Source organism: Cydia fagiglandana, chromosome 21, assembly GCF_963556715.1.
Source record: "Cydia fagiglandana chromosome 21, ilCydFagi1.1, whole genome shotgun sequence".
Lineage (NCBI taxonomy): Eukaryota > Metazoa > Arthropoda > Insecta > Lepidoptera > Tortricidae > Cydia > Cydia fagiglandana.
The window spans coordinates 9,541,555-9,568,745 of record NC_085952.1 but is presented as its reverse complement, the minus strand read 5'-3'; the positions used below and the strand labels follow the sequence as shown (position 1 = coordinate 9,568,745).

The window sequence follows — 27,191 nt, the reverse complement described above, 5'->3', positions numbered from 1 at the left end:
GTCATCATTACAGTGAAACAAGGAACCAAAATTAGAAAAGTGCGATTATCTCGAAAACCACGAAACTTTTACTAAAACTATAAGTGCATTTTCTGGACCAGCCTAAGGTGGCTGTCGATGGTTAGAAGGTTGTCCATTAATTACTGGACACCCTGTATAAATGGTAGGAAAGCAGTGATTCTGTTGAAGTAATCATCATCATCATTGTTCTTAAGAGCCTAGCTCTTGTCGGTAGAGTATTCGCCATTCCGTTCTTTTCTCTGCCACTGTTCTGAGCTCCTGATACGTCACTACATTAATTTTCTCTTTGCACGTCAATATATGCACGTCTCGGTCTTCCTCTGCCTCTCTGTTCTTCTATTCTGCCTTCAATTATAGACTTTATGTAAATATCGTGACGTATCAGGTGCCGCAACATGTTTCCCCTTCGGTTTTCAATTGTTTTTAGCAGAGATCTCTTCTCACCTACCAAATTTAATTTAATTAATATACTTGAAGTAATATTAAAAAAAAAACATTATTTTTGTAGTGTGTAAAAAACATTGTTTTCTTAAAAACGACCTTTTCCACGTTTAAGTATCCAAAATAACAAAAATGGAGAAAACTTGACAGTAAATACATACATCTCTATAAATTTTCAGAAAAAAGAATGTAAATTATAGTACTTAGAAGTATTGTGTTCCCTAAATGCAAGTTGCGAATATTGCAACGAAATTGTTGGATTTACGCCAACTGGTACTAAAACAGTTTAATTTTTAGTACATTACGCCCTTTTTCTGATAAGATAAACATTAAAGAGGCGTAAGGGACGCCTTTTTAAAAATAGTCGTGTTTTTTGGCGTAACGGACATCCTATTTTTGTAAATAAGCATTGTATTCAAGAAATCAGTTTAAAAGACCTCAAAAAGTTAGGAATAAGCCACATACAGGCATCAGTAAATTCAAACAAACAAAAAAGGTCTGATTTTTTTCTCAAAATAAAACTGATTTTTGGCTCTCCTGGAAAGATATCCTGGCGTTTTGTCAGTTAAGCCCTTTGAGGATATAACTCATTTTCGCCAAAATGTCCTTTACGCCAATTGAACCCAAAGGTAATTATTATCCAAGAAGCTTGAACTATCAAAAGTTAAAAAAATAATGTGCATAATTTACATTAAGTATGGAAAGACTGGTTTGTGCTATTTATAATGAAAAAAAAAATGATTATATTAAAATTTATTAGTCCATATAATTAAGATAAATATATTGAAGTTAGACTTGATTAGATATTAGATGTAGAAATCAAAATATTGATAACATTAATATAAATTAAGTTCAAGAAGTAATATTTTTATCAAAGAATGAAATTTACCTCAAGTCACGGTATTAATAAGCAAATTTTACTCAAGTGGTACCTTTTCCCTGTCATTGTCACAAGTATATGATGCGTAACCGTAATGTGTATAGATATAAACAGACCTTAATTCTCGCAATAAGATGTACTTACTTACAGTTCTTTTGCTAAATGGTGACATTGTACAATATTTATAAGTTCTCTTTGTAGTAGTATAACTTTGCATAAGTTGCGTTAATTTGGCACGCAGGCGAAGTAAACATGCGTTGCGTACGCAACGTGTGGTTTTTAGAGAGAGGCCCTTACCCGCCGTCACGCCAAGGTCGCGCCGCGCCCGCCGCGCCCGCTCCCCGTGCATGGCCCGCGTTGCCCGTTAAGAGCCACCCGCTAGCGTCGTATGAACGCGAACATTATTTTTGTATTATTTGTTTATGCAGTGGATGAAACTGACACAACTTCATATTTCTTATTTATCCCGCCTTTTATATTAATAAGATGTGAACTCTAGTACCCTTAATATTCTTTTGTTATGGTAATAGCTTGTTAGAACAAAATTATCAAAAATCTTATGAAGCTGTGCCTCAATAAGACACAAAAACTTGTAATGTACATATTGACACGATTAAATGCGACGTCAGCAATTTTTTTTAACTTTAACTATTTTTTGAGTAATTTTGAATAGTATGACATAGTATCCGATTGCAATGGACGTAATTGACACAAACTATGTTTTCACATTAATAAAACTATCCTAAATGCGACACAGTTACATGTTTTCTCTCGAATATTCTTTTCTCCAAAATAATTCAAAATAAAAATAATTACCACAAATTATTAAATAACTTAAAAAGCAAATAATATCTGTGACACAAAACAAAATGTAAGATTAACATCTTAAAACAGCATTCGTAAACGAAAAAAAATTTGACTTTAATATTACTTTAAGTTAGGGCTCAAAATATAGCCAGCGCTACGGGACTACAAGTCATAACAGTTATCATAAAAATACAAAAAAAAATCCAACACATGTTCTTTAAAAATTATGGTCACTTTAAAAATTCACTAAAAAATCCACATCCTGTAATTATTCAAGATTACACAATAATAAAAAAATTAGAATAAATTATGGAATTTGTAGTAACAAGAGTTAAAGAACCATTACGGGGTGTGGATTTGTTAGTGAATTTTTAAAGTGACCATAATTTTTAAAAAACGTGAGTTGGATTTTTTTTTGTATTTTTATGATAACTGTTATCACTTGGTCTATCATCCGTTTACGGCTTGACGTCGAATTCTGGGACACCCTGTATGTACTTACTTACCGAAACAAAACTACATTTTGTTTATCGTTGCGTTCTTATCAAGCTCTCATTCGAATTCTTGGAAATATAGGATGACGCAATCTCACTGTAACGGCAGCTAGTATAGTTACGAAATAGCAGTCTTTGCGGCATTGTGTTAAAGTTCAATTTCGATATTGTTATTTACGGTATATATTATTGCTTTGCTAGACGATAGAAGCTCCAATTTCGTATAGCGCTGTGTAGAAACGAAGCGGCGAACTGCGCAGTGAGTGGATAGGTTCAGATTAGAGATGCAACGGATAGTTGTTTGGCCGGATACCGGATACCGGATATTCATTTCTAGGTTCTAAATGAGTACGCGTGCATGACTATGGAATGTTTAAATTGATTTAAAATAATAACGAGTAAGATTATGACCGTGACTGTCTCTTAAATCCAATTTTGTTTACTCCGAAATCAAGCAATGTTACTATCCGGTATCCGGCCGGATAGTAGATCACTATCCGGTATCCGGCTAGATATTAAAATAATGGCCGGATAGGCCGGATACCGGATAGTAACCGGATATCCGGTGCATCTCTAGTTCAGATATTGTATTGTATTGTAAGTATTGTATGTCTTTGGACAGCTGAGTAGCATGGCGGTCGGAGGCCAAGATCCACTTCGGGTTTTTGCGGCAATATATATGTAAGTAGGTACTTACAGTAGGTAGGTAAGTATGTACTTACAGCCGTGTGTAACCATGTGCTATATTTTATAGGTACCTAAAAGCAGGGCCGTCTAAAACTATGCTGGGGCCCTTGGGCACATATTTGGGGCCCTTTTGGAAAGTAGGTACGGAAAGCAAAATTGAACTAACATTTTTATGACCTTCTATTTATTATGGGTAGTTAATCAAATATACTTACTGTTACTGTCGATCTGATCCCGGGGCCCCCTGAGGATGGGGGCCCTGGGCTCGGGCCCCGTGTGCCCTTAAGGTAAACACGGTACTGCCTAAAAGTCGAGCAAAAATGTGACGTCCCACGGGTAAAGGTACCTTATGGCGGTTGGCGCTATCGCTATTATTAATGCCGCTCCAATATTATTGCGGCGCTATGTGACGTAAGCGCCAGCCGCCATAAGGTACCTTTTGCCGTGGAACGCCACAAATATCGTTATGCCCAGTATTTTGAAAATAAATAAAATAAAATAAATAATTAAACATTTTATTCATGAAATGAAACAGTATACAACTTCCGCCAAACTTTATTAACAGTTTTTTGACAGAAAAAAGCTCTGTTTTTGCTTTCAGGTAGGTAAAATCTGCATTCCAGTTTAAATAAAAAGAAACAAATTAAGTCTAAATAAATACCTATTTAATTAAATTAAAAATTAACTACGGGCTCTTAATTAAGTGTGACTTAAATAAACTTCTTAATTACCTAATGTTGATTAGACGGATAAATTATATATCTGGTTTAATTTACACACTACACTACCTTAGTATTTCCTACATACCTATATATTTATTAATTATTTTTTTAATATACTTATTTCATAATCGATACTATGGCTTTTATAAGGTAAGTAGGTAAGGTGTATTCGGGTAATACCGAATGTCGGATAAATCCGAAATTCAGATGAAAATCACCCTTAATTCAATCATAATAAAAGTCTCTTTTCGCAATTATCCGACAGTTTTCGACATTCGGAATTACCCGAGTAAACCTTATCTTATTGATAAAGCCTTTATACCATAAAACAAAAACATTGACAACAGTACCTACAAGCTATACCGGGATTACTATCGTTGTCGACGCTTCGGGCGATAATTTTTTACACTAGATTTGTGCCTTCATGAAAATTTCTGCAACAACTTTCTTTTTTAATCATTTAAGTACAGTTAAGTACTTACTGAAACAAGCCAAGACAATGTTACATACGCACTGTCACTGCTATCATATTGGATCAATAATCAATTGTACAACTTCGAACGGCTTTATACACTACAATTGTGGCGGTAAACAAAATGTCTTTCACAACTTTCTTTGAAGGTTTCACAGTTGAACTAAAACATTTACAATAGGCACAACAATGCTACATACGCACTGTCACTGCTATCGTATTGGATCAATTGAACAACGTTGAACGACTTACACTACATTTGTGTGATTTGTGGCGTTAAACAAAATGATCATTGTAAGATCAATATTGTATGCTCGAAATGGGCAACTGTTGATTCGATATCTCCTGTATATGACATCTTATGTACACAGTTTACAAATTAATAAATACTTTACTGTTTTTCACTTCCTTGAAGGCTTCACAGTCGAACTGAAACATTTACAATAGCCAAAACAATTGAAAGTAGCCAAGCGCTTGATGCGTACGCACTGCTACCACTGCTAGCGTAAGGATCGGGATCGTAGTCGTAGTCAATCGTACGGCTGCGTACGATCTCTTTGTATACTAGCGCCGATTTTCGGGGGGTTCTGGTCCGCTCTGGGTCTTCAAAGTCCACTTCGTAGAGGCCGAAGCGTTGTCTGCAAAAATATGATATTAATATAATATAAAACTCAAAATATGGTATTAATATAATAATACTCAAAATATGGTATTAATATAATATAATATAATACTCAATCAAATAAAGAGTTAAACCTCGGAATGGGAGATAGCAAAATAATCAGGAAACTCGTATGTATAGTGCGATATAAAATAGTAGAAATTTAATAAAATGGAACTAAAAAAATCCCATTCCTACTACATTGTTGCCATGTTTAAGCATTTTACGTCAAAAATGTGACCGTTACGTAGGAATAGGAAGTGGCGCCTCAACAATTTTCTTCAATATCTTGTCGGTCTATATTACCTTCACCTTCACTCTTCAGTACCATGGTATAATAATAATACTCCGCCTGGTACTCTCTTCCCGTCTTTTCTAGGTCACCTGACTGACACAAGCCTACGTCATCATGCGACAGCGCTATATGATAATATGCGATAGCGCTATATATAGCGGCCATGTTATTTTGACGTAGGTTCCAAAAGTTGTCTCAAAAATCTTTCATTCCGCAGTTGATTCCTTATTTCAGATTAAAGTGACTGCAATATCAGTAGAAGAAATGTGACGTCCCGCGGAGAAAGGTACCTTATGGCGGTTGGCGCTTACGCTATCATTAACGCCGCTCCAATATTATTGCGGCGCTATGCGACTTAAGCGCCGGCCGCCATAAGGTACCTTGTCTGTGGAACGTCGCAAATAGTTTATTGTTTATATTTGATTATGTCTAAATAGTCATATCAGTACAAACTTACGTGTAACCAAAAGCCCATTCGAAATTGTCCATCAAACTCCAAGCAAAGTAACCTTGAACGTCACATCCTGAAATGGTTAAAATATTTTTATCATAAATGTTAACACGATATGATCCAGTTTAGGTATGTAATTGTGGGAATATTACGGTGAGATAATGTTTAAAGGTATGAGGATGAATTCATAAAGGTCTTCTTCATCTTTTCCGTATCTAAGAATGAGGGACGTGCCGACTTTGGACACTCTCCAGCTAGTGCTCTCCCAAGCCACTCCATCTTGGGGTCCGGTATATGCTAGCGTGCTTGACTTTAGTCTCTGACGTTATTCTGTCCGCCCAACGCGTTGACATCCGTCTATCCCTAATAACTTCCTTGCAATGCTGCCAGTGATTATCAGCTTGTCCTGATGGCTCGTGGGTCGAGGTCGGAGGATCTTGAGAGAGTTGGAACATATCGATTATGGATAAGCTATCTAGGGTTCTATAAAATGTATAAAAGGTCAGATAGATGGCGCTGTTAACACAAGTTAACAGGTCCTGTTCTGCTCAGGATGGCCTAACTAAGTACCTACTCGGGTGCAAACAGTAGAGACTGGTTTTCGTGTTGAGTTCGTCGAGAATAGATAGATTTATGTAGGTACTCGTAGAGCATGTTTATTAAGTACCTTCAGCTATGGCGTCGAGTACTGCGTTTAGATAGCTCCTGTAGTAAGACACCCTGATGTGGTCGTTGAGACCAGTTGTGGTAGATACTCCGTTTTCAGTTATGTAGACGAGAGGGTTGTTGTATGTATCCTTGATGTGAACAAGGAGAGAGTATAATCCAGGGCCGTGTTCCTGAAAAGTAAGATAGACCTTGAACCCCTTACATATTTTTTTATGAAACAATCACACCTTGGTGCTTAAGGATCACCAGAATAGCAATCATTAATGTCAACCATAATCAACCGTTCGATTTTCTAACTAGCGAACTTATGTTAATCGTGTAAGTAATCATACCTACAGCAATGTCATTTAGCTTAACACATTTGCTCTTGACGACCCGCTAGACGGGTTCTCTGTTTGTAGGCGCATTTCGCTACAAAGCGCAAAAAAGGCTTGTTTTAATTTTGCGCATGGAAAACGCCAACTATAAAAAACGCACTATCAAAAGAGACAGACGCCTAAACCACCTAGGTTCTTAGAACATATTAAAGCTTATTGGATGCAAAGTAAATTTAACTTACCCTGATCCAAGCTGCCTCTGATGATGGCCAAGACTCATCCTGAAATGAATCCGCAAAAGCATCATCTTCATGTGACGGAATCTCAAACATTCCAATGAGAGAGCTGTTCCTGTAGACAATTCTTGTGGAATAATGGTTCAGTCCTAAGAAATCCGAAGTGCCTTTGATATATTCTATTTGTTCTTGAGAGAAATCACGAAGTCTTGAAGAAGTATAGCCTTGGGCAAGACTGGCTGCTGCCACACGGTCTATCATAACTTGAGGGTAGTTTCCAGTCTCCGAGAAAATTGGATGCATATATTGGCCTAACTGGAAGAAAAATATTAATATTATATCTTACATTACAAGTGATTTACATAAAATTACAAGTGGGTAAAATAAGATCAAAGAGCGAAGTACTGTCTGACATTGTCAATATTGTCATGTATAAGTATTAGATAAGTAGGTCCTGTATTTTTACACTTACATGGAATTCGAAGGAATCTCTAGTAGCCTCAATATCGTCTTCCGAATCTGATGCAGGATACAAATATTCAGAGCTGATAACAATACCCAGCTGGCCTCCTTGCACACTTCTGAACTCATCATCGTAAATATGGTACGCCCTCGCGTTTGCAAGTAAAATATGTCTTCCGCACTCATAGTAACCAATACCAGGGGAGTGAATTCTAGGAGCATGTATGCTATAACCGTATCCGAAATGGCAGTGAATATGCGGTTCGTTCATAGTCAACCAATTCTTAACACGATCCCCGAAATTCTGATATAAAACTCGAGCGTAGTCGCCGAACCAATCAACTATCTCCTCATTCAGCCAGCCACCAAGCTCTTGTAGATTTTGAGGTAAGTCCCAGTGATACATGGTTGCGAAAGGGGTGATACCATTGGCTATTAGCTCATCGATGAATTCGTTGTAATGGTCGATGCCGCGTTGGTTTATGTAGTTTGCGCGGCCGTAGGGAAGAATTCTCGGCCATGATATGGAAAATCTGTAATGATAAGATATATCAAAAATAGTGTCCACTGTCCAGAACCTCATATGATATATATTGGTGTGTATTAATTTTCATTTATGATACTGTCATACAAGTTGAATAACTGACTGTTTTTCTTTTAACAGTCATCTAAATAATAATAAGTATTCATAGAGAATCTAACAAACCCAATCTTGCATAATTTCTATTTCCACCTTTCGTCAACAGAACGTAGTTATAATGTAGCGTTCGTATCGTATCATCAGTCTTTCATAAGTATACCAATAAAAAGTGATTCTAATTTAGGTCCCAAGATATAGATATTACCTGTAGTGCGTAACTCCTAATTCTTTCAGCATTTCGATATCCCTTCTATAGATATAATACGAATTGGCAGCAATATCTCCATTGCTGCTATCAGCTATATGATCTGGATCAGTGCGTGCCAAATAATCCCATATTGACCAGCCTTTACCTGTAAAAATACCATTCCACATTTTCATGTTCTAGTAAAGGTTTTTAAAAGAACAGAATATATTCGTTATTTAATAGTAGATGTACGAGATATAGATATATGAGTACATAGCTTTCTTTAAGATGATTTCGTAACCGAAAATCTCCACAGCAACTATTAACTATTTAATTATTTTTGTTACTTAATAGCCATATAATATGCCTTCCGAAAAACTAATGGATCACAAAAAAACCTTTATTAACTCGCTAAGGCTAGCTAAGGTCACAGAGTAAATAATAGTACTAGGTACAGAAGATTCACTCTTTAACAAAACGCGTCTGTTACGATCAGGACAGGTATGGCCGCTAGGTGGCGACAGCGCCCCGCACGGCTTATAACTAGCCAGCAAAATTGGTGTGGAACGGATGTACTTTTAGCTACCTGTAGCAAAGCGACGAAATCTATTGGTTAAAGTTATTGTTAAAACTATGATACTTACCATCGACGTCCCATGCTCCTTCTATCTGATAGGACGCGGTGGCGGTACCGAAGAAGAACTCAGAAGAAAACGATCTTCCCGTTGTGTTTCTGGCCGCAGCACTAACTGCGGCGAGGCAACTGGATGCAAAAATAAAATTTTCTAATTAAACCTAAAAATTACACGTGCCTATTTTTTTATCGTAGCTAATGCTAATAACAAGTTGTACGCGAAGAAAAAGACACTGCAGTCGCCTACAAAATATAGTGTAATAACATTCCAGGACACGATGAGGATCAGGATGGCCGAGTGTTAATGATATTTTTAACACAACACTGCCATCCTGATAAAAAGAACGTTCCTTCAAATCGGGAATCATCTGTCACTGCGCAGTTATGAATTTCAAATTTGTAAACGGCATTGTCGTTGTATGTATGTACTAGCTGTTGCCCGCGACTTCGTCCGCGTGGATCAACATTTTACATCTTTAGTACTTATACCTATAATTTTCATATCCAAGCAATGTTGAAATTACTTTTTTTTTAGCAAGTTGTATGAAGTTTTAAGTTGAAATTACTTTTCTTGTATTCTAATGCCCTTATACAAAGATTCAAGTTCCGCACTCACAAAATATCTGATCTCCATACAAACTTTCAACCCCTTTCTCACCACCTAGGGGGATGAATTTTCAAAAATGTTTAAATTCGTTTTCATGTTTTTTTAATTTAATACCTTTTTTTGCAAAAAGTTCAAGTTCCTAGCTTAAAATTAAATTTACACCCCAAGACGAACTTTCAACCACCTTTTCACCACCTTAGAGGATGAATTTTCTAAAACGCTGAAATTAGTTTTGTTGTTTAATACGTTTTTACAAAGTTTCAAGTTCCTAGCTTAAAATAAAATTTGCGCCCGAAGACGAACTTTCATCCCCTTTTTAACCCCCTTGGGGTTATTATGGTTATGCCTTTCTAAGAAGTTTCAAAAACATTTGTAATGGATTCAAACTTTCAACCCCTTTTTAACCCTGTTAGAGGATGAATTTTTCAAAACGCTGAAATTATTTTTCCTGTTTTCTAATAATATCCCTAAATACAAAGATTCAAACCCGCACTCGAAAAAAATCTTGATATCCATACAACCTTTCAACCCCTTTTCCACCACTTTAGGGGATGAATTTTCAAAAACGCTGAAATAAGTTTTCTTGTATTTTAAAATTATATATTTTTACGAAGTTTCAAATTCCTAGCTTAAAAGAAAACTTTAACCCCATACAAACTTTCATCCCCTTTTTAACCCCCTTAGGGGATGAATTTTGAAAAATCCTTTCTTAGTGGACCCCTAGACCTTATAAGAAATCTAGTTGCCAAATTTGGACTTTCTAGTCCCAGCGGTTTGGGCTGTGCGTTGATTTAAGTCAGTCAGTCAGTCAGTCAGTCAGTCAGTCAGTCAGTCAGTCAGTCAGTCAGTCAGTCAGTCAGGTCTTTCACGTTTATATATATAGATGTATGTATGCCACGCATTGGGCGGACAGAATACGTCAGAAAGCCACACAGGCTAGCGGGCCCAAGATAGAGTGGCTTGGAGAGCACTGGAGAAGAGTAACCACAGTCGTCAGCGTCACAACCCTCATTCTTGGGTACGAAACGAAGAAGATGAAAAAGACCTATATGAATTCATGAGTGCGACCTATTTGCGTAGCGATGTACGGCAGTGTATAGTGAATGCTTGAGATTCTGTGAGGCGATGGATATATGCTAGGTGCTCAACTGGCTCAACTGCTCCAATATAATTTGTCTAAGTCTATGTTATTATTGTTGTTATAATTGTTGCTGTTTTTAGTATTGTTATTGCTTTTAGTCTAAGTTTCGTGTATGTATGTACCTATTTACTCGTATTGCACATAAACAGGCTTAGGTACATAAAACGGACAAAAATAAAACAAAACAAAAATAAAACTGTATGTACAAAGCCGAACTTATCCCTAAATGGGATCTCTTCCAGCTAACCTTTGCGAAAATGCTTGCCACTAGTTTACACGTTTTTAACAGCTACTTAAGAGAGTTTAAGTAAAGTTCGCGTTGAACTTAGAAATGTACCTATAGTTCTACGCGTACCTAACCTACACCTCTAGAGGTAGTACTCACAACATAATCAGCCTTAATGAGCTTAATGTGGAACTAGGTTGGTTTGTGTAAGTTTGTCACATAATATTTTTAACAAATATGCGCCTAATACAAGTCGTTAGTTTAAAATACAAACCATGCTAGAAATACGATTCTTGTCTTCATTTTTTTTTCTACGACTGTAAACTTATAATCTAAGCACAACGAAACAATAACACAATGGGCACGCTTCGTGACTGATTCCTTATTTATAAAATATGTAGATAAATATCAAATTGTGCAAAGGGGTCATCCATTAATTACGTCACACCAATATCTAGGTTTTTTGACCCCTCCCCCCCTCCTTGGCACACTTGGTCACATTTGGCAAACCCCTCCCCCCCTAGTGTGACGTCACATTTTTTCTACGAAGTCACCAAATCGAATTAAGTAAGTACCTAAGTATTATTAATATTTTATCAAAATATTTTTGACGATATAAATATTAGTAATTTTATAACCCAAAACTGCTTAGGAAAGAAAATTGAACGATTAAAAACTATTTTCGTTTTAAAAACTTGTTATTTAAATGTACAGCGAATAAAATAATTTTAATAATTTTTCGGTTACTGATGAAGTTAAAGTGACGTCACAAAGTTTGTGTCTCCCTCTCCCCCATGTCACAATATGTCACATTTTCATGACCCCCTCCCTCCCCCTAAACGTGTGACGTAATTAATGGATGACCCCAAAGGTGAAAAGTTATATAATTTATCTTAAGATAATATTTTATGGATTTTATTACATTTATTTATTTTCATTCCGTATCGATTTATTATCATAACATGATCATAACTGCTCTATCAGTCCAATTGTTACACGACTGCCCAAACAAAAAGAGTGTATTGTGTTCAGCGGTCATGTTTGTATGTATGTGAGTTTCTTTATTCCACCATAACTTCTGAATGCCTTAACCGATTTAGATGTATGATATATCATTAGAATCCTTACGTCATCCCGGTGACATAGGCTATGTGACGTCATTATAAAACCAATATGGCGGACGCAATACGCAATATTGCGTGACGTTTAGAAAAAAAATCTTGCAAACCTATCTAGTGTGGTCTCAAAATGAAGAGCTTTGAAAGGCGACTTAAAATTAATATGCAAAATAGGCGCTTAAATCTTATTTTGGTTAAATAAGGATTTACAAAATGTGCTAAGAAAAATAAATCTATCTATCTTATTTAGTGAGCTATCAAATAAAAGGGTATTTACGGCTGATCATAAAAATATATACAAATCATCCATATGACTTGTGTAGGTATATTTTTATAAAGTAAATTTAGGAACTAAAGCGCCCTATAGAAATCTAAACGTGTGAACTTCGATTTAAGCGATAGGGTTTGAATAATACTAAAAGAGTCGGGCATAGCACGACATACGTGGCGCGCTGCACGTGGTCCAAAACCAAGCGCCTTCGACTGTCTCATACTAAAAGAGTCGGGCGTAGCCCGACGTACGTGACACGTTGTACGCTTACCAAAGCCGGGCGCTTTCGGCGCCCTCATACTCAAAGCGTCGGGCGTAGCCCGACGTACGTGTCGCGCAGTACGCTTACCAAACTTGGGCGCCGTCGGCGTCCTCATACTCAAAGCAGCCCGACGTACGTGGCGCGCTGTATGCGTTCCAAAACCGGGCGCCTTCGCCGCCCTCCTACTGAAAGAGTCGGGCGTAGCTTGATGTTACGTCACACGCTGTACGCTTAGCAAAGCCGGGCCCTCATACTAAGAGAGTTGGGCGTAGCCCGACGTATTTGACACGCTGTACGCTTACCATATCCGGGCGCCTTTGGCGCCCTCATACTTAAAGCGTGGGGCTTAGCCCGACGTATGTGGCGTGATGCACGCGTTCCAAAGTCGGGCGCCTTCGGCGCCCTCATGCAAAAAGGATCGGGCATAGCCAGTGTCTAAATGCGAAGCCCGTAGATCGAACTCCGCGTAAAGCCGAAGACCCGGAGCGTCCGACAGGTACGCGCTTTCTACAATTTCCCCTAGTATCATAATTGAGAACTCGCAATTCCACGCAAGGCCGAAGACCGAGCTGCGGCAGGTTAGTACTCGCGGAACTCGTTCAGATATTTGTAGAAATTACAGGAATTGCTAGAATCCCTAGCACTTCAGCCTTACGCGGAGGTCGTCTTCAGCTTACGTATAGTGGTTTTGTGTTTCACCGCTAACGTCCCGCAGCTTAGCCTTCAGCCTCGCGTAGAAGCTCGCTTCTCTTGGACGCTTTGGGTGTTTGGCCCTACGCAGAGCTCGGCATTCAGCCATCTAGTCTCTCAGGGCTACCTACTTCTATTTGCAAGTTCATCACTTGTATGTAGGTAGGTATACTAAATAACACTTTTTAAAGTCATTAGCGTCGAATAGACCCTTTTACATGCAGTCTGTCGCGTATTATTGATGTTTGAATTGGTGCTATTTTGCCAAAGGCCATGTGTGCGTCGTGCTGAAGTTGCGTTGCGACGAAGATAATGGGGACAAAATCTTTTTTAGTGACAGTTAAAATTATGAGTCTTTATTGTGGATCTTCAAACCCTCGTGGCCATTATAATTCAAAATTCCACTTCTTTTTAAGAAGTTAAGAAGCTATATTTAATATCAAATGTCAAATGTCCCAAATTGTGAACACATTCACATATTATCCACAGAAAAGACGCCCGTATTCCGGAACAGTGAGCTTAATTATAAGGTCCCAGTCCCGGGAGCTAATACCTATCCACATAAAAAGAACTTTGTGGACAAACTAAATGGCCGGGGGAAATCTTTATAAATGGTAGTTTTACTTAGTTTTTTCACTAAAATGTTTAAAATAAAATAAATTAATTAAAAAATTAAAAACACGACTGCTGCATTTTAAAGCGAACTGAAAAGCTAAAAATAATGTTAATATGTTAGTCACATAATTGTATGAATCTTAATCGGAATGTAAATGTACACTCACGGTCATTCCCAGTAAATACAAAGGGCTATGTACATTAATGACCGTGACTGTAGGTACGTGTATATTTCATTTCAATTGCAGTCGGGGGACCTTTTGATTGAGATCACGGACGTAGAGAGTAAACGGGATAGTGTACACTGGCCAAAAAGTGTGTCCACATGAGACATCAAACCTGAGCCCTCCATCTCTTTCTAATTAGGGTGACCATAAGTCATATGTATGTGGGATATTAGCATAAGATTGAATGTATAGTTTGGCCAGGATCTTTTCTCATTCGTACATAATCAGAGAGAATCATACTGTATTTTCCCTATGCTAGTATAATTGTCCCAGAAAAGAGATGGATATAGTTCTTTTCTCTCCTGTAAAACGCTTCACAACAACCTTACTTAATTTAGTCGTTATAACAGCTTTTAGTCGTTATAAAAGCTGTTACAGATGGGATGGGCGTATTGAATCGCGATCATGGTCGATTGTGAGGAAGGTGTGGTCCGCCGTACCTACATCAAAAACACAGCTATAAGAGAGAGCGAGACAGATATCCAGGATGGGGTAAAACGTTGTACTACGTAACTAGGTAATTCGCAAATCGTGTCGATTAAAAACACTGCCTTCGGTCGTGTTTTAATTTATCACCACTCGTTACGAATTTGATTCTTACTTTCAACACTTGTATCGCAAATTACCTTATAAATTAATACTATACCGACTAGTTATCGATACCACTCATTTTGTCAAGCCCTAGCGTAGCGTGGCGTAACAATTTATGTTTATACACGAAATTATCTTGAGTATTGACTAAAATAATAAAATATTAGCACACAACGAAATAAAAACTTACATTTAACTGTGTAAACCGGCATCTTACACTATTTATGCTTAACAAAATACCTATCACTATCAATATCATACTCATGGTGTGTTCATATACGTGATGACTTCCCTTTTGCATACTTAAGCTATTCTTTAAGCGTAAGCGTCATCGTAGATTTGTGGTTTGCAACAAAATTTTCAAATTTGCCGCCTTTGTATACTGACGGAAATGTGTGTCCAACCTATATAGAATCGATTACATCTACATAAATAGTTAGAATTAACGTTTCAGTAATTAAATATTATGTAAGTAAGTATAAACATGAGTCTGTAATGTCTAAGGACTTTGGATTTAATTTTTTTGCAATTATATAGCTCTCATTACATGAATCGAATAATTAAACATGCCGAAATAAGTATATCTTTATTTATTTATTAGTATACTATTTAGGTAAACTTATTTTTACATTAAGTACGTAATAACAATTCTGTAAGACCGATCCAAATCGCACCGATATCATAGTCACCCTAATGAGTTTGACAGTGTTTTCTTGATTGTACACGTGTGTGTGTGTGTGTACACGAAAAATATGTCATCAAGTTGGGGATACCAATTAATATCCAAAGTTACTACAATTTCTACCATATTCAATTTAATGTTTTTTTGGTTATGCACATGCTTGGTTTAATCAGTTAATAATATTGACATCATAATGATTAACAAATTATTTAAAAGATATCGGAACTGTAATCGGAATATAGCACTAAAATAGTATATGAAGGTAATTACTTTCAGTAGTATATTGATATAAATACTGCCACAATGGTATCTTTTTTACATTGGCAACATGTGCGAGTGAGACACGGGGCTCTGGTTTTCTATCTCATGTGGACCGTTTTCTCTAGTCTGGTACGAACAACTTTCTGGCTCGGTGATAAGGTTCAATTTAGTATGACAAAAAAAGTGACAGTTCGCTCCCGATTAATATATAACTTCCTGATTGAGATGCACTTAGGTACATCAAGGTCCCCCGACTGTAATTGAAATTAAATGTAACGTACCTACAGTCACGGACATAAATGTGCATAGCTCTTTGTATTTACTGTGAATGACCGTGAGTGTACATTTACATTCCAATTAAGATCGTAAAATTATGTGACTAACATATTAACATTATTTTTAGCTTTTCAGTTCGCTTTAAAATGCAGCAGTCGTGTTTTTAATTTTTTAATTAATTTATTTTATTTTAATTTTATATATACATATTATGGATCTAATCAGATAAAGACCCCCTACTCACTTCAGTATACCTACGTACAGGTACAGCATGTATTTTTGATTGTTAGCCCACCCTGTGGGCCTGGTCCTGGGGATTCTTATGGTGCTCTCAAATATAAAGATGATGTTCTTCTTGACAGGTTTATAATTAATATTAGTTTTACAAGGTTGGTTTCTCATATTAGCGGTAATCTTTCAGCAATTGACAGGCAAAGTCTAGTGTCACAGATAACATATATCAGCCCTACGCACTGTCATTAGAACTAATATTACAATCATCTGACGTTGGTACACTGTACTAGCCATATTGTTTTATTAAGCCGTTACGTTGTTAAGCTTGGAATAATATAAAACTAGTACAGAATATAAAATGCTAATATTCGGCCAATCCTGAAGTACAACGCGTCTCTGCGTTTTAAAGAGTTAAACATAAATAATCCACATTATACACACTTAATGCACAACAAAACAATAGAATCAATATTACTCAACTTATGAACTACATCACTACAGGCATTCTTCCAATGCCTGCAACGACTCACTCTTACAAACTACATCAATGCATGCTTTTACATGTCATTGACTCACTGTTACATCAATACACGCATTCACATGTTATTGACTCACTGTTACCTACTTATAAACGACATCAATACATGGATTTAGATTCACATGTCATTGACTCACTGTTACTCATTTGATACATCGATACATGGGTTCACATGTGAATGACTCACTGATACTTAATACATAGATTCACATGTCATTGACTCACTTTAAATCACTTAATGCATCATTACATGGACTAACTGTTACTCACTGAATACATCAATACATGGGTTCACATGTCATTGACTCACTGATACTTAATAAATGGATACACATGTCATTGACTCACTTTAAATCACTTCATGCATCATTACATGGACTCACTGTTACTCATATAATACATCAATACATGGGTTCACTAGTCAATGACTTACTGATACTTAATACATCATTACATGGATTCACATATCATTGACTCACTGTTAATCACTTAATGCATCATTACATAGACTCACTATTACTCATTTAATACAAAATACATGGATTCACATTTATCATTGACTCAGGTACTTGTTACATCAATACATGGACTAACATGTCATTGTCTCACTGATACTCACTTAATAGATCAATGCATAAACTTACATGTCATTGACTCATTTACTCATTTACTATATCAATACATGGACTCATGTCAGTTACTCACAGTTACTCATTTAATACTAAAATACATGGATTCACATATACCAGACTGACTGTCACTCGATACATCAATACATGGATTAATTTGCCATTGACTCACTGTTGCTCACTTAATACATCAATAATTGGACTCGCATGTCATTGGTTTCACAGTTACTCATTTAATACAAAAATACATGGATTCACATATACCATTAACTGACTGTCACTCGATACATCAATACATGGACTAATTTGCCATTGACTCACTGTTGCTCACTTAATACATCAATAATTGGACTCGCATATCATTGGTTTCACTGTTACTCATTTACTATATCAATAGGTACATAATTAATGCCACTGCCTCACTGTTAATGTATGTACCATATATAGCTCACTCAAATTTAATAATTGCATGACTTTTATACTGAATCACTCTTTACCAAATTGCTATATTATTATTTATAAATTCGCTCTTATAACTCCTGTGTTACAAATTATTATAGAATACCTTTTTCTCTTTAAGGTCACAATATGTATTGTTCATTATAAATTCGCTCTTATAATTACTCTTGTCAACTCTTGTGTTACAAATTATTATACAATTGCTTTTTCTCTTTAAGGTCACAAAATGTATTATTCTTTATAAATTCGCTCTTATAATTACTCTTGTCAACTCTTGACGTTACAAATTATTATACAATTGCTTTTTCTCTTTAAGGTCACAAAATGTATTATTCTTTATAAATTCGCTCTTATAATTACTCTTGTCAACTCTTGTGTTACAAATTATTATACAATACGTTTTCTCTTTAAGGTCACAAAATGTATCATTCTTTAAAAATTCGCTCTTATAATTACTCCTGTGATACAAATTATTATACAATACTTCTCTTTAAGGTCACAAAATTCTCTGACTCACTTTAAAAAAAAATGATGAAGTACCTATATATAAAATAAATATTAGGGAACATCTTCACAGGTCAGATACTTAACTATCTCTTAATAATATAAGTTTTCTCTGTTTCACTTCATAACAAGTTGTAATTAATATATCTTTCACAATTTAATTATATTCATATTACTGTTACTCTTGTAGTGATCTCATCACCATTTTCAACACAAAGATAAATAGTTAATATTTTAAACAGTCACATGCATAATTTAAGTTTTTCAGCCTCTTGACTCTTTTGTATTTCAAATTCCAAGTTATTATCACAAATATTAGTTTGCTAAGCAATTAAATTTTGCAACAGCTATGAATACTACTTTATTTCAAATTATGATTAATAAACTTCAAATTGATCATGATCACACCTTTTCACTAGGCTTGTGCCTGCTCATACACCACAGAGAGCGCTCCGCTCTCGGTCAAAAGAACTATTTCGGTCTTTCAGTTCCTATAGTTAATGACTGACTCAAGCTTACTTTGCACATATATCATCATTATTTTTTTTTGTTTAATAACATCTTTAACATTATTAATATATATCAGTTGCTTTGATAGTAAACATATTTACCCTTTGCTTTCACTCTGAATCACTATACATGTATGTACTATACATATACTTATCTCCCACATAAATTTTCTTGTACACCTTAACACCTTGTTTATTAGTTTAGTACCCTTTCTATTAAATTCTACATCAGCTTGTACCGGACATAAAATTATATCATTGCACAACTCTATGTATGAAATCAGATTTACTAACAGTGCTGCAAATGGCAATTCAACCATTTATTACTTTAAGGGTCTAGCACAGTTTATATATTCCTAAATCATCCTAAAGGACACATACACATACAAGAACACAACGGTCAGTGTTTTAATAATTTGTAGAGTATAATTTACTTTTATAAGGAGCTAACTGACTGTGACTAAAGTACCTGCAATAGCTTGTGAGCCCAATGAATTGTACATGATCCATCAGGAGTAACCATGTACAACGCTGCAGTCTATAAGTACATAAACATTAGAGGACTTGAACAGGAAAACATTTTTACTAATTTCATACAAACATAAGTCATCAATCATTTTAACAACATTCTATAACATCATAATAACCTTTATTGCCGAAACTAAAACGGTATTACATTATATCTATAAACAAGTTTTACTTAAAAACTAGCACATTGGATTGTCCGGCTTAGTGGTCGGCGTGTCTTGTGACACATAGGCCTCTCTCAGCTGTTTCCATTATTTATTCTATAACATACTACAGTAATAATTAAAAAATTAATTATCATTCTGACATTGTCTACTTCTATGGTCACTTTCCTACCCACATGATTAACTAACAAATTGCAAAAAACCCCACAATAAAGTTATTAAGGTGACATGGACTGACCGGGTTCATGAGTAAATTTCAATCAGTTCTCTCTATCTCTCTCTCTCTCAGGATGCTTGAATGCTCGGGTTTTCAAAATCAACCTATTCCTAGTATTGTACCCTGCTGATATAAATTAACTTGAAATTATTACCTATTTTTTTTTCTACCTGTTACCTGAACCAGTCTTTTTTTTACTGAATATCTTTCTTTTTTTTCGCTAGGTGGCTCTGCTACCGCCATCATCCAAAATTACGTCTCGAATTTCTACTTTGATATTTAAAAAAAACTACAATGATTCGATCATGAAATATCAACGTCAGTGAATTATTATCAAACAAACTTTATGCACAAGTGTTATTATAGTGAATCTCGTGATATATGTATGTTTATCCTATAAATTTTCTATGTATTTATATCCTTTATCTTTCTGGTACCTTGTTGTACATTTTGCTGCATTTGTCACCCTCTTTTCACTCTCTCCTCTCATCTACTCAAAGGTTAACTGGAAGAGATCCCTCAAAGGGATAAGTTCGCCTTTGTACTTCTTGCTAATTGTATGTTATTTTTAATATGTCTTTTTGTACAATAAAGAGTTTACTACTACTACTACTACTATTTGTGGTATAAACTTGCCGAAACTTGTGATATCTGAACCAGTGTTTTTGACATTTAAGTGCTTACTTTCCACCCCAACTGCTCAGGATTCTGTAGATAGCTCAGGATATTTCAATACAACTACATATAACTCGCAAGACAACTATCAACCAAGATGCTTTGCGGCTGCTGCGATCTGCACTTGAAAGGGAAATCGAGCGCTGAGGGGGATGCGATCTCCTGTTCCAAATGCCCCATAAAAATACCACCTTGTCAAAACCATCCTTTCTTCCCACTATAAAATTCCATTCATGCACAGACTACCCTATTTCTAACTCCTGTAACTGTGATTCAATACAAAATACTGATGTAATAAAATATCTTGGCCTATTAGTAGATGAAAACTGAACTTCAAAAACCACATTCACAAACTCTCTGCTAGAATAAGAAAATCCATATTTATTTTCAAAAAGCTTCGTAACATCACTGCCGATGATTCTGTGCTTAAATTAGTTGACACCGCGCTCTGTCAATCTGTGATTAGCTACTGCATGACAGTTTGGAGAAGTGCGGCAAAGACCTCTATGCTGAAAATTGAAAGGGCTCAACGCTCTGTTTTAAAAGTTATGCTTTTGATTTCCAACCCTATGTCAACTATTTTTAATGAAAATCTCTTTACACACAATTCTCAAAATTGTTGCCTTGCTATAGTTCTTTCATCAATAAACGCATCTTTATCTTAACAATTCCAGAAGTTCGCTCCGCCTTTGGGAAACGTTTTGGGGAAAGAGACGGAGTGACTACTTACAACACTTTGCTTAAACACTGCAACCATTAAGATTTACCATTATAGAAGCTAAAATACTCTTATTTAAATTTTTACATTCACTTACTTATGCAGAGACAGAAGATATTGTAGTTAAAATACTTTAAGTTTAGTTTCCATACCTTGCAATAAGATTGTATTTTTTTTCTCATACTTGTATTTAAGTACTTTAAGTTTGTTATTTGTAATTGTAACTTTATGGTGTAACTAGTTCAATAATTTTAACTGTACCTGGTTCCCCGCGATACAGACATAGCCTAGTGCGGAGACCCGTGACATATTCTGTTGTGTGTTTTTATTGATAATAAAATTTATTCTTATTCTTATTTTTATCTCACTTATTACCTAATGCCATTTTATCATGATAATAATTTTCTATGCCATGTGAAAATAACTGATGGCAGGCCTCGCTACCATATATGTGAATAAGATGAATGACTATTACAACAATCCATATCAAGAGACACTCACTTGTCTATATTATGGTGCATACTGATATGTGATATAGTACTGCCTTGCACTTGACTTTTCCTTACTTCTTCTGTCACACTTTCTACTACAACCATGGAGTCTTCCCATTTTTCATTTTTACTGTTTAAACCGACTATATGAAAACAAATCCACATACACATAACATGATAGTTACAACCAGTAATTCAGAGTGAAATTCAAAAGTAACAATTATGTACCAGAATTTCCTTAAAATTGATTTCCATTCACAATCAATACGCTCGCGAGAAGCCAAACACATACTATTAATCGCTTGGTACTATTACAGCTATTGGAGTTACTGTAAGCATTTCAATAACAAAAAAAAAAAGAAATTACGCACACGTAGTGATATGAATAAATAGACTTTCAAATTGAATATAACGACTTTAATTAAGAGATCATTATAAGACCGAGACATGAGAGAATAGACAAAACATCGAGCATGTGTAATAGATAAACTAGAGTCTTAGTATAGTATGAACATCAGTGATACCATCACAACATCCCCCTTATTTTATACAAAATTGCCACTTAGCCTCTTATACAAGATATGCATTAATTTTAATTATTAAAACTATTACCAGTCAAATTATAAGTTTAACCTTCTAGGTGGTTTAATTAATCGACCAAATCTAGAACAGTTAGGTGCAGTAGTCTGCGATGCAGGAGTCGGTGTAGTTGTATACTCTGCCTGACCCGTTGCTGACTCTGCCTCCTGAGATTGGGTTTCCTGTTTAGCTGACTCTCGGTGTTGAGGTTCCTGCTTAGGTGTGTCGCGGAGCTTAGGCGATGGTGATACTGACCTTGATTTTGGTAGAAGTATGTGCTGTCTGTTGCGTCTACCAACAAATCCATCTGGACTGCTCACAATATAGGATCTTGGTTCCGGACCGACATCTACTATTTCTCCTGGCACCCATACACTATCTGGACTCTTTTTATAGTATACTTCATCTCCTTTTTTAAGCTCTGGCAAAGTGTTTGTTTTTTTATTATAATATTTTTCTGAAGTTGTTTGATTTTGTTGTTTGGTAATTAAATGTTCCTCAAACCTAACTGTTTTAGGCCTTAACTTTTCTGCTATGGTAGGTAACTGAGTTCTAAGACTACGTGACATCAGCAATTGCGCTGGAGAAGCTAAATTTCCTCGTGGAGTGTTCCTGTATTGGAGAAGAGCAAGGTAAGGGTCTGCGCCCGACTCATCACATTTAGTGAATATTTTTTTACATATTTTCACTCCAGACTCAGCTAAACCATTTGACCTGGCTAAGTATGGACTAGAGGTGGTATGTTTTATGTCCCATTCAGAGGTAAATTTTTTGAACTCAGTAGAGTTAAACGGAGGACCATTGTCACTCACTATTTCAAATGGGATACCATGACGGCTAAATATTGGTTTCAGTGTATTTATCAGAACACTCGCACTGGTTGTACTAACACTACTAACTTCAATATAATTTGAATAATAATCTTCAACTACCAAGTAGGTTTTATTTTTAAAATACATAAAATCAATTCCTAGTTTTTCCCATGGAAGTCTTGGTATGGTATGTGACAGTAGAGGTTCTGGAGGATTGGAATTTCTGTGTTTTAGGCATATAGGACAAGACTCTACTAAATTTTTAATGTCACTTGACATGAAAGGCCAAAACACATTTCCTCGGGCAAAAGCCTTTGAACGCTCTATCCCTAAATGACCACTGTGTATAATTTTAAGAATATCTGGCCTGATTTTCTTGGGAATAAGGATACTGGTACTCCTAAACATGAGATCATTTTCAGTATGCAAGTCATGTCTATATTGCCAATATTCTTGTACTTGTGGCAAAACTTGCGATTTTGTTATAGGCCACCCTTCAAAGTAATATTTCTTTAGAATTTGCATATCGTCATCTGCGTTAGTGGCATCCTTTAGCCACTGAAGACGCTCAGGCGAGACAGGTAACGACTTCGTTAACAAGTTGACGTGGACTACTATGTCCTCATCAAGCTCATCAACACTAGTCTCAGATAATGCAGCTCTAGATAGAGTGTCTGCAATGAACATGAGTGTACCTTTTTTGTATATGACATTGAGACTATATGCTTGAATTTTTAGCATCATTCTCTGCAAGCGTGTAGGTACCTCTGCAAGTGGTTTATTAAAAAGTGTTATTAACGGCCGGTGATCAGTTTCGACAGTAACTGTTTGGCCATAAATAAATTGATGAAATCGGACACATGCGAAGACTATAGCATAAAGTTCTTTCTCAATCTGAGCCATTCTTTGCTGAGTTGCTGTTAAGGTCTTAGACGAATAATATATCGGATGGTTATTTTGCAGTAAGACTGCACCGACAGCTTTACTGCTTGAATCTACCGAAAGAACTATCGGGACATTCACATCAAAATGCGCTAGGACTGGCGCATGACAAATTAGATTTTTAAGACGTTTGAATACTACCTCATAGTTTTCATTCCATGTGAAAACATTGTCTTTTTTTAAGAGATCCCTCAGAGGGGCTACTTCCTCGGCTAGATTTTTTATAAACGGACCTAAATAATTAATCATGCCTAAAAACCTTTGTAGGTCCTTAGTACATGTAGGTGACGGCATTTCTGTTATGGCTCTAATCTTTTCATTATCAGGTTTGACACCTTCGGCTGTAAAAATATGACCTAAGTATTTGACATTTGTGACCGAAAATGTGCACTTGGCTTTATTAAATTTTATATTTAATTGCTGTGCTCTCTCAAAGACCATGGTTAAATGTTCATTATGCTCATTTATTGACTTGCCAGACACTAATATATCATCACTATATACTGTGACACCCGGTATATCACTAAAAGCTTCAGTCATCACTCTGTGAAAATACTCTGGGGCACAGCTTACCCCAAACGGCAAACGTTTGAACCTGTACCTACCGAAAGGCGTATTGAAAGTTGTCAGATATGAGCTTTCTTCATTAAGACGACACATCCAAAAACCACTGCTAGCATCCAAAGTGGAGTAATATTTAGCTCCAACCACTTTGGAACGTACCATGTCAACAGTTGGTATAGGATAGTGACTACGACAAATGGCTTGATTTAAATGTCTAGGGTCAATACATACCCTAAGCTGACCATTCTTCTTTTCTACAAGAATTAAAGAACTTACCCATTTAGTTGGCTCTGTGACTTTGGCGATGACATCCATCTGCTCCATCTTATCCAATTCCTGTTGGAGTTTGGGATACAGTGCGAATGGCACCTTTCTAGGCGCATCTACTCTGGGCGGCACATTTGGATCGACTGTTATGGTGCACTCGCCCGGTAGACAGCCTAAACCGACAAAAACATCGCTATATTTAGTCAACAAGCTTTTTATACACTTATCCTTTGACTGTGTGTTTGACATTTCATTACTGTTGGTTTCACTAGACTGACCTGACTTATTTTGACATTCCTTATCTACATTTTGACTTACTTCAGACTCAATACAATATATCCTTTTTACTAGACCCAGTTGACGGCATGTTACTCTTCCTAATACTGTAGGTGAAGTTACATTTGCAATTACAAAAGTTATAGGTCTTGTTACACACGCATTATTTACCGATAGTTTACATAAAAATGTTTGTTCACCCAAAATTTCAATACTATGACTACCATACGCTGTAATCCTTGTCTGAGACTTGTCTAACTTTGTCTTGAGGTTGAGACTGTTGTAATCTTCTATATTCATTACATCTACACCGCTCCCGGTGTCTATAAGACAATTGACATCGACATCATTTATGGTTACCTTGATTGACCATTCTGTTTCAGATTCTGTGCTTGCCCTGATGTGTCCTATGAAGAAATCCGATAATGTAGCACCGACCTCTGGTTCTTCCATTGTTTCAACATAGTGTACTCGATTGCCTGATCTGCACATTCTTTTGTAATGACCTATTTTGTGGCAATTCAGGCATTCTACAGTAGCAGCTGGACACTTGTATCTATGAACTTGACCACATTTACCACACAACGGCTGACTTTGTTGACCTGACTGTACTTGCCTTTGCTGACTTGACTGTTGTGACCTGGGCTGACTTTGTTGTGAATGTGAGCGTTGTGGTCGTTGACTTGAAGACGTATATTTTGCTGGCGTTCGTGACCTACACTTGTTCATATACAAAACGCTTGGCTCTTGCATGGTTTGCACATGTTTCTTGGCTGCAACTAGGCCCTTTGCTACTTGCAGTGCTGCATCTAGAGTCAAATCGTCTTGAATAAGTAATTTTTCCTGCACATAGTTATACTTACTGTTCATATTACATATAAACATCGACTTGATCAGTGTATCTTGTAAGGTTGAGAATTTACAAGTTTGACTTTTTGCCCTCAGGTTAGTCACAAACTCGTCCAGGGTTTCTTCTTCGCCTTGCTTGTAGGTGAAAAAATTGTGACATTCATATGTCAAGTTAGTCTTTGGAATGAAATAATCATTGAACAGTTTTAATAGGTCGTCGTATTTGATTTTTTCTTCATCCTTTTCGAATGAATTAAAAATCTCAACGCCACGTTCGCCGATTAGATGTAGAAATAACGCGACTTTGCGCGTGTCCGACTCTTCGTCCAACGATGACGCACGGAGATATAATTTAAATGACTGGACCCATTTTTTATAGTTCTCCGCCATATTGCCTGTCATGCACATAGGAGCGCACCCAAGGATTCCATGTTTTCCTTTTATTTTCGCTGGGACGACTTCGTCCGACATTTTAAATGACTTTATTTAGTTCTTCATCACTTCTGACACCATGTAGTGATATGAATAAATAGACTTTCAAATTGAATATAACGACTTTAATTAAGAGATCTATGGAAGGTACACTTACTTCTACACTCCATAAAGAGATCATTATAAGACCGAGACATGAGAGAATAGACAAAACATCGAGCATGTGTAATAGATAAACTAGAGTCTTAGTATAGTATGAACATCAGTGATACCATCACAACACTAAACACATGAAACATGCTCTTGTTAGTACATTCACGACACAAAACACGCTATGTTATCTTATTCTTTTATTATGTGGACGTCAGTTTGTTTCAATAGGTTAGTTTTCCTTAAACGGATATCACTTTCTCCAACTCCCAGATTTGTTAGTGAGTAATCACTAATCACTTCTCTGACTGCCAAAACACGGTGAAAACAGATGAAAATAACTGGAATTATCAGACCTCTGGCTCCCAATTTATAGAAATAGCGTCTTTTCCACTGGCGGGCGTCGGTTTTAAAGCAAGCTGCTCCAACTTATCCCGGCTTCTGAAATGTTAGCCCACCCTGTGGGCCTGGTCCTGGGGATTCTTATGGTGCTCTCAAATATAAAGATGATGTTCTTCTTGACAGGTTTATAATTAATATTAGTTTTACAAGGTTGGTTTCTCATATTAGCGGTAATCTTTCAGCAATTGACAGGCAAAGTCTAGTGTCAC

The 27,191-nt window shown here is 36.2% G+C and overlaps 1 protein-coding gene across 1 annotated transcript; it reads right to left on the bottom strand.

Annotated features, from left to right (window-relative positions):
* Positions 1 to 4,319: 4,319 nt before the first annotated feature.
* On the bottom strand, positions 4,320 to 25,602 carry LOC134674966 (myrosinase 1-like). The gene is made up of 9 exons (XM_063533110.1): positions 25,374 to 25,602; positions 24,883 to 25,046; positions 9,087 to 9,231; positions 8,461 to 8,608; positions 7,626 to 8,148; positions 7,160 to 7,468; positions 6,599 to 6,770; positions 5,938 to 6,004; positions 4,320 to 5,162 (listed from the first exon to the last, which is right to left on the bottom strand). The coding sequence occupies exons 1-9, from the start codon at positions 25,600 to 25,602 to the stop codon at positions 4,943 to 4,945; spliced, it is 1,977 nt and encodes a 658-aa protein (XP_063389180.1). The 3' UTR covers positions 4,320 to 4,942.
* Positions 25,603 to 27,191: the final 1,589 nt, after the last annotated feature.

Excerpts from the sequence above, each read along its gene's own strand:
- LOC134674966 (XM_063533110.1), bottom strand. The coding sequence starts at position 25,602 with ATGGAAGAACCAGAGGTCGGTGCTACATTATCGGATTTCTTCATAGGA. Across the intron at positions 7,469-7,625 it reads GAGATTCCTTCGAATTCCAT|TTAGGCCAATATATGCATCC; the intron begins GTAAGTGTAAAA and ends TTTTTCTTCCAG. Across the intron at positions 5,163-5,937 it reads GAATGGGCTTTTGGTTACAC|ACAACGCTTCGGCCTCTACG; the intron begins GTAAGTTTGTAC and ends ATATTTTTGCAG.